The sequence below is a fragment of the Mercurialis annua genome, linkage group LG4, assembly GCF_937616625.2.
Source record: "Mercurialis annua linkage group LG4, ddMerAnnu1.2, whole genome shotgun sequence".
Lineage (NCBI taxonomy): Eukaryota > Viridiplantae > Streptophyta > Magnoliopsida > Malpighiales > Euphorbiaceae > Mercurialis > Mercurialis annua.
The window spans coordinates 27960426-27972716 of record NC_065573.1 but is presented as its reverse complement, the minus strand read 5'-3'; the positions used below and the strand labels follow the sequence as shown (position 1 = coordinate 27972716).

Sequence of the window (12291 nt, the reverse complement as noted above, 5' to 3'; positions counted from 1 at the left end):
AAAAACATAAAATATTAATAAAAATAAGGGTAATTTGAAAATAAATACTCAACATTTAGAGATTTTATCATTGTAATCGCAACTTTTAAATTTTGACAAATTAATCACTAACCTATATGATTTTTACAATTCAATACATAAACTAATTATCGGTTAGATTATGCCGTAAAATATTGTTGTTTCAGAAGTATATTATTGTACCACATTCGCACAATTTCTTTGTCAACTTATTTTATGCATCAATTTACAAGAACTATAAAGATTAGCGATTAATTTGTCGAAATTTAAAATGCAATTAGAGTATTTCCAATAATGATTTTTATTTTAAAAATCATCTTTAAATAAATAAAGAGTATCTTTAATAATAATGAACAAGAAAATTAATTGTCTTCAATAAATTCTCTGTTTTTTTTATAGATTGAAAAGCTTCTTTCCATTTTTATTTACACACAAACTGGATCTCTATAATATCTATCATACAAATTGATAATCCTTTGGAAAAAAAAAGGACGCATAGAATCGAGTCCTAAATCTTTTTGAAAGAACAACCCTTGTTATATTTCTAGCCAATTTTTAAAGTGTTTAAGTTATGAGTATTTCAATGGCTTAAATGCACAAAAAATCATCAACTTTCGCGTGTTTTTGGTATTTCACACGAACTTTTAATTTTAGCATATAAATACACGAACTATCAATTATTTGCATATAAGATCAAGTTTCCGTTTTATGTGAAAAACGGTGCCGTTTTAGGTATAGAATGTTTCCGTTCAGGTCAAAAACGGTGCCGTTTTATGTTAAAAACGGTGCCCGTGTTATATATACAAAAAATTGATAGTTCGTGTATTTATATGCCAAAATTAAAAATTCGTGTAAAAAAAACACGCGAAAGTTGGTGATTTTTGGAGCAATTAAGCCTATTTCAATTAAGGATGTACAAGATTAAGTTATTTTTAAAACTATTCAAAATTAACTCAAAAGATGCATGAAATCGACTTGATATCAATTGAGTCAAGTTTGAATTGAGCTATTTAAGTCAATGGACTAGACAATTTTTTTTAATATATATATATATATTACGATATTTGATTTTACAAATTCATGAATCTAATTTAATTTTAAATGTATTTTCCTATAATTTTACATATTTAGAATAATACTCTAATTTTCTACTAAAACTAATTTTTAAATTTTTTTAAATAGAAAACATTGCCGAGCTGAGTTAAGATCAAATTCAATTGTTTTACCAAAATTAATTTGAACTTTAAAAATTAAACTTAATGAAGTTTGAATTGAGTTTTAAATTTCAGAGTCTATTTGAATTTCAAATTGACCGTATATCAACTCAACTCGACTTGGTTATATTTACAACCTATTCAACTTATACTCTCTTCGCTCCAAATTCATAGGTATCATTTATAAATTTTTTTGTTTCAAACTATAGGAACTAAATATTTACTTTATTAAATTATTAATAAATATATCTTTATTAATTATAGAAAATATCTTCCAAACAAACAAAATTACAAAAATATAGAAGTTGCCTATATTAAATGAGGACAATATGAAAGTATTTTTGTATATAGTAATTTAGAGATTTTTTTTTAATATTTATATATCATACTAAACTGTCTACTAATTTAAGGCAGAGGGAGTAAAAACATAAACAAAAATATTTAGAATAGTATTGTACTGATAAAAAAAGTTCATGAGGTACCGCGGCAACTTATTTCCACTCTTTTCCAATCAAGAAGGTTTGTTCTTTAACAAGTCAGTTTGATTCCCAATATTAGGTAGAAGAGAGAGTAATTAATTAAGCAATCATTCTTCATTTATCAAATTCTTCTCATCTTATCTGCATTAAGTATATTCATAGTATATAATGCGATTAAAATCATTCAAACATATGGGTCCAAAATGGCTTTTAACGTATTAATTGACATTTTAATTCAATTTAAACAAGATATCAATTATTTTATACAAGTGGACCCTAAAGCTTATACGACCACTAAAGCACCATCAAACGTCTTAACCAAAAAGATCAAACAAAGTTATGATTAATTCAAATGGTTAAGTGCGCTGGCGGATCTTTATTAGGATATGGGGGCATAGCCCTCCTATAAATTAAAAAAAAATTCATTGTATATTATATAAATTATTTATTTATAATAAAAAATGTCAGTTTGTTTTTTAAAACTTTGGCTCTTTTCTTAAAAGTAAATAATAAAATATTATCTCCATCTAATTTGACCTCTTTATAAATTGTTCATATATATATATATATATATATATATATATATATATATACATAAAAGTTTTCATTGATGTCTAAATTATAATGGTATGTTCTGAAATATTTAGTTTTATGTTCATTAAATTTTGCCTCCAAAAAGTAAATTCTGGTTAATTAGATTAGGGTTTTATTTTCATTTAGTGGCGTTGGTTCCATGCTCTTGTCCAAATCGGAATTAATTGTGTTTAAAGTAAATTATTCCATATTGATTAATGTATATGAATGGATATATGTTTATATATAAGTTGAATTGTCTTTAGTATTTATTTTTTGATGGAATCTAACATGATATCAGACTTTATCCACTCATACAGTTTAAAATTTGATTATTTGAATTTGACTCAGTCCATGCAACATGAGGATGGGTTGATTGCTCTATCCGGTCACCCTATGCCTAAGGAGGAGGAGTGTTGAGAGTTGGGGTGTAAAGGAATTGAGCTGCTCGCGAGCAGCTCGATTTTCAGCTCGATAATAGTTCGACTCGTGATCGTTTATATTGTAAACAAACCGAGTTTGAGCTTGATTCTATGTTCGTTAATTTAAACGAGCCGAACATAAACATAGTGGTGTTTTGACTCGTTTACGTTCACGGACAGCTTGATTAGTTGTTCGTGAATAGGCTCATGAACGAGTTTCAAAATAGTTCGTGAACAAGTTCGTGAAAGACTCGTTTAAAAACTCGAATAGATGTTCGCGAATTAACTTATATTTAAATTAATTTGTATAAATATCTTTAAAATTTTAAAATTATATAGTTTAACAAAACTATATAGTTTTGATATGAGAAAACTTACACCGTATTTATGTTCGCTCGTTTAGTGTTAAACAAACAAGCTCGCGAACGATCTCGTTTAGTATTTATCGAGCTCGTTCGCGATCTTGTTCGTGAGTGAGCTTGTTTAGTACTTATCGAACTCGTTCGTGAGCTTTTTCGCGAGCATGTTCGTTTAGCGGATAAAAGAACGAACACGAGTTAAACACGAATTGAACATGAACAATGAAATCTAATCGAACCAAATACAAACACCCCGTTTAAAATTCGAACGAACATGAACTGAACGTGAACACCTCACTAAACGAGCCGAACATAAATACTCTAAAACTCGGCTCAATTCAGTTCATTTATACCCCTAGTTGAAGTAACATTATCTTATATTGATCGTGTGAATGAGTGATATAAGTTATGCTAGGTGAAAGTTTTTTTAGAAAAAGTTATGATTTCAAAATCCGCATCCGTGTGAAAAGTTGTCTAACTTTTATTTATAGTACGCTCTTTTAATAAAGTTCATACTAACAAAAGTTTTTCATTTAATAAAATTAAAGCTAAACCTATTTTGGAGTCCTTAAACTATACTATTTTGGTTCATCGCGTCCTTTAACTTTTATCTAGCTTCTTTAGATCCCTAAATTTTCATTTTTTGGTTCGTTATTTCCCTTATCTTCTATTTGCCTTCCTTAGATCCCTAAATTTTTATTTTTTTGGTTCATTAGGTCGTTAAACAAAAATTAATGACTTAATGAATCAAAAACGAAAGTTTAGGACCAAAAAACCAAAAGTTAGAAATCTAAGGAAGCCAAATAAATAAGATACCTGATAAATGAAAAAAAAAAAAATTAGGAATCTGAGAGAGCCGAATAAAAATTGAGGGATCTAATCAACCAAAACCGTATAATTTAGGGATCCAAAATAAATTTATCCTAAAATTAAATGTAAAACAGTTCTATTTTATGGTTTACTTTTGACGAAAGTGGCACTGATGCCTTTTTGTCGAACTAAAAGAAATCAGATTAATATGTAATATGAAAAGTCATGATGATTAAAGCATATGATGATGATTTTAGCCAGTGTTTTAAAAACCGAACCGGTGTCCGAACTGGTGAGGCCATCTGTTTTCGGTTCAACCGGTTTAACCGGTTCAATGACCGGTTCAACCGGTTTAATAAATTTAAAAAAAATGAAAAAAATTCTGGTTCACCGATTTTTTACCGGTTCAACCCGGTTCAATACCCGATTTTTTACCGGTTCAACCCAGTCCAATTCGGTTCAACCCGGTCTAACCAAAAATCCGATTTTTTGTCTATTCAGACCGGATCACTGGTCGGTTTGCGGTTCAACCGGCCGGTCCGGTCCGGTTTTTAAAACACCGATTTTAGCATTATGATCAATTGAACGGTAGGCACTTTGGATAAGAATGTATAAGCTATTAATCTAATAGACTAATACTATGGTTGAGGATAAAAGTGGGGTGAACCATTACATTAATAAACTTTAGCTTATAATTTATAATCCATAATATTTCCCATACATCCTTTTCGTATGAGTTAATCTTTTAATTTATACTAGAAGGATTTACCACAAACTCGATTAAGAAACAGATAACCAATTGTTTTTACCCATGATATAGTTGAAATTTTTACTAATGCACTTCGGAATAGGTTTGCAAAAATCCCAAACTATTTTCATCTTCAACTATTGTATCATGGGTAAAAACAATAGAGGTTATTAAATTTAGATTCACTTTTAAAGAAGTATTATAGATTGATTTATTTTTTAAAACTTATTAAATTATAATTTGTTGATAAACCATAAGAGTTTTTATAATTTATCCCTTAAACTTAACATCTCACTTATTGAATTTATGAAGTTGTTAAATATTCTTATTTGGCCCCTACACTTGATAAATAAGCAACCGCCAAATCCTTTCGTACACACCGTCATTTAGAGTGTGTCAGGTGCTAGATGGACACAGAGAGATTCAACTGTTATTTATTAAATTCAAAGGTCAAGTTGTTTAACAAGTTCAGGAGTTAAATAGATGAGACGTTAAGTTTTAGATATTAAATGAGTAGAAAGGTACAAGCTCAAGAGTCAAACTATATATTAAGCCTATATAAATATTTTCTACAATTTTAGAACGGAAGGAATATAAAATATTCAAACTATATAATATTCCCTCTGTCTCATTTAATTATACAAATTTAAAAATTATTTATTATGACACTTTCTTCTAATTTACCTTCATTAATGGCAATGAAATTTTTTATAGAATTTATTTTTATTATGAAGATAAAAAATATTACATTACTTAAAAAATACTTTTAAAATAAAACAGAAAAAGTAAAATTTAAATACTCACACAAAGAAAACAAATACAACAAATAAAGAGATTTAAGCAATTACTTATTATCCACGTTATCTAATGTAAATCTCTTTATAATCTTTATAAAATTTAAAATAGTAAATATAATTATAATTATATTTTTTTAATAATGCATTATTCACCATGAATTTAAATAAGGTATTTCATTAAATATTGTAAATAAATAAAATATATATATATATATATATATATATCATAATGTAAACATTAATTTTTATAAATATATCCCAATATTTATTATTTACAAGTTTCCTTCATGTTTTGAATCATTTAATTTGAAAAATACATTTTCTGTGCTACTAAATGGCATGCCAAATTTGAAATTTGAAATGGCACAGTAGCTACACTTCAGAACTGGCTCTTCATATCAGTGGTCTGCACCGGCAAAAATATCCGTCGAAATGGAGTTAACCTGGGAGGCCATTTTGCCCAACACATATCAACGGATCAGAATTTCACTGCCATTGAGACGCGAGGGGCTATAAATCTGTTACTCCATTACAAACATGACATGATCTGCATTTTAAGCTCCAGAAACATTTCCTTTTCAGCATTACTAACAAACCAGGATCAGAGCGCATATGCCGCTGCAAGCCAGTGGCTTAAGAGATTTCAAGTTCGATAATAGCCAACCTAAACCAAATTACATACCCTTTTTTGCAAATTATGAATAGACCAAATCATCATGTGAAACCCCCTCTGCCTCACTACCAAAAATAGGTGTCAGAGACTTGGAATACGAAAATAAAATAAAGAAATTTGCATGCTCACAATCCCAACATAGAATAGCTCACGAAATTATCTAATTACAATATGTAGACATGAAAGCACGGTCTTACACCCGTAATTGTGGGTTAGATCTAAGGATTAAGAAGTGGAGAATACCTGGGTTATTGGTAAGCATGAGTCAGTTGATCAGTTAGCGGCCAGCGCTCGACTTTGTAACAGTTAGTCTACCACTTTCAAACGTGTACACTCTCCAACTTGCCCCTCCCCCCTCCCAGCCACCCCGCCACCAGGGTTGCTCTCAACATTGGAAGATATTTTTATGAGTTAAGGGCCAAATGAATAGTTCTGAAACTCTCTTAAATACACTATGAAAAATGTTCAGTCGTATCTTAAAGATAAAAATGATAGAAGAATAAAAGAAAGAAAGGCGGAAGGAAAAAGACAACTGAAATCTGGAACAGCAGATAAGAGTTCAGAGCCATTGAAGGCTTAAAATATTTTCTATTCTCTTTGTTTTTGTATTTTCGCAAACTGCATCTTAACTTTTAATTTTGTTTTCTATTTCTCTAGTAGATTGAAGCGTGGGTGAGTTCAAAAAATTTAAAATGAAATGAATGATATTACTCAGTGCAGCTAGTTAATGAAATTAACTTAAAATTCACAAAGCACCACATGGATAAGTCGGACAGAGAATGCGCCTTCGCGAGCTTGTCCGTGTTTTGGTGGGCAAAGCGCAAAGCCTCATGGGTGATGGTTAGTGTTGCAAGTTATTTTCTATGTCAAATAAAAAAAGAAAATCAACATTAACAAATTTGGGAAACCCATTCTGCTGTGAGTCATGGATTCGTCATGTTTAATATTTATAGAAAGAGATGTAATACTTCTATAAATTTCCCCACAAGTCAAAAAAAATTCATTTACTAAAAGATTCACATATGCGTACCACACCGAATTCAAATTGTAAAATGAATCAACTCAAAAATGTAGAACACATACCTGCTTGTTGTACCACCATGTCAATTGAGAATGATACGAAATATTTCAGAAGTACAAGTACAATATTTTGGTGTATAACCAATTACTCCCATTATGACTAAGCTGTACAGGGGTGTGAGCCGTCATGCTCCTCACTAAGAACCTGTCAGAATTTCCCAATAAACAGTAGCTTTCAGATATGTTTCCTTCATGTGATTCAAATCCTATTATCTCTAAATCTCGCAACCTCAAAATCACCTAAATATACAATATGGAACTGCAAACCTCTTTTACTATCCTTCATAAAAGAGATCCAATCATCCCAGTTCTTCACAATCAAATTTTCTAACACCAATTCTACCATCATGATTCATCTTGGTACTGGGATGCATATTTTGCCAAATGGATGATTGCAGCACAGTCTAGCCAATTCTCATCATCTAGTCCTGTTTGTAAGACTTTGTAGGATTGTCACATTGCAGAAGGTTGTGTGGGATTTATAAGAATTAAGATCCCGAAAAAAAAATGGACATACGACCATCAGTTGACTTGGGTCTCAAGAACTACACTCCATTCTCCAAAACCCCTTCATTCCCGTCCTCAATGTATTTCAAGCATCATTTGGTCTCCTTAAACCAGAAAGGCATTGCCATTTGGAATTGGACAGGGCGCAAGTACCAGTTATATTCTAACTGAACCTAAAACTTGGGAGAACTAGAAAAAAAAAACAACTTAGTGCACTACACACTTTTTACCCTGGGAAGCATAATAAAACAGCAAGAAGATTAAGTTTGAACTCACCTCTGAGTCCATTGCAATCTTCTTGTTTGCAGATGCAGAGATCGACTGTGGAAATCAGTGCCCTTCTAATGCAGTATTGGTCATTAGATGTATTAGAAAACCAGATTTTTTGGCAAAACAGATTGAACAATAAAGAACCAAAACTTTGACCTTAAACTTTGTTTACTGTGATGTCAAGAAAAATCTTAAGGAACTCTTTTCCGATTTTGAAACAGAAAACTCATTTCATAGCAATGAAAAGAAGTCCAAGTGTCTTAACAAGAATGTCTTCTTTGAAAAAAAAATACAATCAATAAACAAAAGAATGCCTTCCATACAAGCATTTGATCACACAAAAACCTTTTGGAACTTCAGAATTGGTAAGCATGATTACACCAGACATGAGCTTAATTCGCATACGAAAAGATAAATTTGATGTCAAATAACCCAATCCCGCAGAGAAAAAATATTTCAAATATGAGATAACTCAAATATATCCCTGTAAAATTAATTTTAAATAAATTAAACAGATCACATTTTCAACCAACATCTGCAAGTTAGTGAAGAATCGCTGCTCAACCTGCATTAAATTAATGCCCGTATAAATTTCACATTATCTGAGTTTTATCTTTGCTGGTAGCAATATTCCACGTATAATACAATGTGATGTTTCAAATTTCATTAAAAGCATGTATCATGAACCACTAAACAGCTTCTACATAACTTATTTCCAGGTCAGAACTTACAGCACAAGTTGGAAAACCAGTAAACATAAAGTCATGAAAAAACAAAATTAAAATCATAAAATATCTCTCTTGCAAACATGCAAATAAAATACCATTGAATATTTCAAAAGAAATTTCAAAGAGTGTTGAAAGAGTGAAATCAGGTGAAGTAATTCCAATTTTACTCAAAGCACACAATACAGACGATATACGGAAGTATTAAAATTGTTCCCAAATCTTTTAACAAAGTACTGTAACCCGAAATACAATCTTTTGAAATGAAAAGAACAAAACTACTTGGAGAAAATAAAAATACATTTAAGAGTCTTTCTAGTAAGCAAAAGTAGCATTTATTCATATTTTGAAAGACTTTGCATAAGCTCCATAAACTTGAGAAGAATCAGCAGGCCATTACATAAAAAGACTGATGCATACACCTATATGCGATCTGCAAAATGAATAGGGGAAAAACAAGAATTTCAAAAGAGAATTACGGGTTAAAATCCTTCCGGAGAAAATTAAATCAACATCAAAATATCTATTCAACATTAAGTTGCTATATAAACTCATTTTTTTCATGGGTAGAACAAAATAACATCAATTCAATGAGAAAATATGCTAGAAAACTGAATGCTTAGCAGCTTATTATATCCAAGTAAAGGGTTCTCAAAATTAAGAGAATGCTCTTTACTCTTTACTCTATTACTTTAATGAATGCATAAACAGCAAAGAAGTTATTAGCATATGAGTATGCAATAACAAAGTTTCAAGAATAATAAGAATGCTCTAAGCAGTGCACAAACTATATCTCTACATGAATAAAAGACCAATTCTGAAGACAGAAGAAAGAAAACTCACTTAAGAAATTTAAAATGGTTATCTTACCGAACTAGGGACCCATGTAAGGCCCTACACCACCATATTGTCCAGCACCGGGCTGCCCTCTAGCAGAACTTCCCTGGCCTACCTGTTGATTGGAGTAGGTACCATGCATCATTCCCTGGTTTCCATATCCTGCCTGATTACCATACGGAGCCTGCATTCCAGGTGCAGCACCAGGCACACCAGCAGCAGATCCCAGAGTTCCTAAAATATTTATCCCCAGTCCAGCACCCTGCGAAGCAAGCAATGCTGTCAAGGCCTGTCCAAGTGCAGGGTTCAAAGCAGATGTTCCATCGTTAAACCCAATTGCAGCAGGTCCACCAGGCGCCATTAAATGAGCTGGCCCTGCAGCAGCTCCACCACTATATCCCGGATTACCATTTCTCTGATAACGTGGTTTATGCGCATTATAATGTTGCTGATGCTGTGGCTTCCCATGCTTAGGCCCGTCAATAGCTTTCTGGCAATGCAATGTATGACCCCCAAAATTCTTATGAGGCTCTTCGAGAGCTTTCTTCGCACCCTCAGAAGTCTTATACACAAACAAACAAAATCCTTTGAATTTACCAGTCGCTTTATCTATCCCTAACGGACCTTCCTCAATCTCACCAAACTTTGCAAAGAAACTCATAAGCTCTTTCGGGTCCAAATCCGCCCCAACATTACTCACATAAATCTTCCTCCTAGTATAATCAGACACCACTTGCTGCTGCACATTACTCGGCGCAGCAACAGCCGCAACCTGGCCAGACGGAACAGGACCAAGGGAAGCCAACTGGCAAGCAGTCATTCGATTGCCAATCTTCTTCTGAGGTTCCACCAACGCCTTCCGCGCCCCACTTCTCTTCTTAAAAAGAATAAACCCATAACCTTTTGATTTCCCTGAAGCCTTATCAGACACAGCCTTACAATCCTCAATCTCCCCGTACTGCTTAAAGGCAGTAATTAGCGTTTCCGCAGTGGTGTCCCACCCAAGACCGTGCACAAATATCTTCCGATGGGCAGGATCAGCATCAGCTATTTTACGAACTCTATCAGCAACATCAGGATGCAAATCAGCAGCTTCTCGAAGAAGATTTAGAAGCTGGTCTTTACCAAATGGTTCTAGAAGACTCTCTATAGGATCTTCGTCGTCGTCTTCTTCTTCTTCCTCTTTTATGTGTTGAAGATCATTATTATTAATATTTTCTTCCTCTTCGTCTTCTTCAACTTCTTCTTCGACTTCTTCTTCAACTTCCTCTTCGACTTCTTCTTCGATTACTTGCTCGTAATCTTCTTCTACTTGCTGTTCTGGTATTTGTTCTACAATTTGTTTTTGAGATTCTTGTTCTTGATGCTGCTGTTTCTTTGGGGGTTCGGTTGCTGCTGTGGCGGCGGTCGTTGCTGCTGAAGCCTTTCGCTTCTTCGCCATGGTTGATTGGTGTGGTAGTGTGAGAGCGAAGAGGTTACAGAGAAATCGATTTGGTCGCTAGGGTTAGGGTTTTGGAATCAGAAAATGCTCTATTTTGATTTTGCGTTATATAAAAACAAAACTTTATTTTATTGCTATTTGCTGATAAGGTGACGGAAATTTGGAGTAAAAAGAAAAGGAAACAAGCTGCTATTCACCATTACCTATTGTATGTCAATTTAGTGATTTCTGTTTGAAAATTAACCGATATGATTTCTCATATTTATTTTCATCAATAATTTAACTTCTTTATTAATTTTTGATGTTAGTTAATGAAATTAAAAAATTAAAAAATAAATTAATTTTCAGAAATGAAGAACTACATAAACAAAAGTTGAGAATTATATTATTTTTTTAAATATTTTTTAATTTAGTTATTTCACTTGGTTGACTAACACTAAAGATGGACATAGACTAATCGTTGACCAAAATAAAAATGATAGATCATACATTTGATTTTTAAATACAAAAAAAAACAATAACATATATAGGGGGTCTCATAATAATTTCCTCTTTAATATATTAATTTAATAATAAGTGACATAGTACTCTTAGTAATATATAAGCACAAAAAATATATAAATAAAAATTTCAATAGAAATAATAATATTTGCATAACACAGAATGAATTAACTTTTGTTTAAACTTTTTAGGTCAAACAATATTGTCGTTTCACCAATTTTTTTAACTAAACTACAAATTATTAAGTCTAATTTAAATACAAATATTATTTTTATTTCATACTATAATTTTTTTTTATTAACTCTGTTAAATTAGAGATTTATACGATTGATTTTTTTCGAGTTAAGAGTTTACTTTAAAGTTTTAACATTTTTTTTTATAATATTTAGAGAATTGAAATTAACTTATGAAAAAGTTCAACATTCTTCTACCCTCTAAATCCACCCCTATTGAAAATGAACCCATAACGTTAGTAAAATAATGCCGACTTTTTATGCCATTTGAATATAACTCATTAAATAACTATTAGTATTACTATTTATAAGTTTGTCGGAACCATGGCGGGGGTGGCCAGCCATCCATCCGAGTGGCCGCCCCTCCACATTGACGCTAACGCCCAACTTACATGCTTTCTGCTTCTGTTTGTAGAATTAGGGTTTTGAATTATTATTTGTGATTTTATATTTAAATTGTTTTTTTAAAAATAGTACATTAGCCTACTTATATACCAACTATATACTAAATATATATACAACAATTAAAAATATTATCTTTATAAATGTTTTAGTCAGATAGTGTATTTTCTAAAAATACATTTGTCAACAAATGAGGTATTTT

General features: G+C 31.6%; 1 protein-coding gene across 5 annotated transcripts; it reads right to left on the bottom strand.

The window, feature by feature from the left end:
* Positions 1-5647: 5647 nt before the first annotated feature.
* LOC126676680 (UBP1-associated protein 2A-like) lies at positions 5648-11120 on the bottom strand. Of its 5 annotated transcripts, none has more exons than XR_007640374.2 (3): positions 9546-11120; positions 6337-8515; positions 5648-6158 (listed from the first exon to the last, which is right to left on the bottom strand). XR_007640374.2 is itself a non-coding variant. In XM_050370945.2 (2 exons), exon 1 carries the CDS (start codon positions 10951-10953, stop codon positions 9550-9552), a length of 1404 nt encoding a protein of 467 aa, XP_050226902.1. In that variant the 5' UTR covers positions 10954-11119; the 3' UTR covers positions 8821-9108; positions 9546-9549. The 5 variants fall into 5 exon arrangements, 1 of the variants encoding a protein (XP_050226902.1); XR_007640375.2 differs by having other exon boundaries at positions 7177-8515; XR_007640373.2 differs by having other exon boundaries at positions 5648-7869; positions 7957-8515.
* Positions 11121-12291: the final 1171 nt, after the last annotated feature.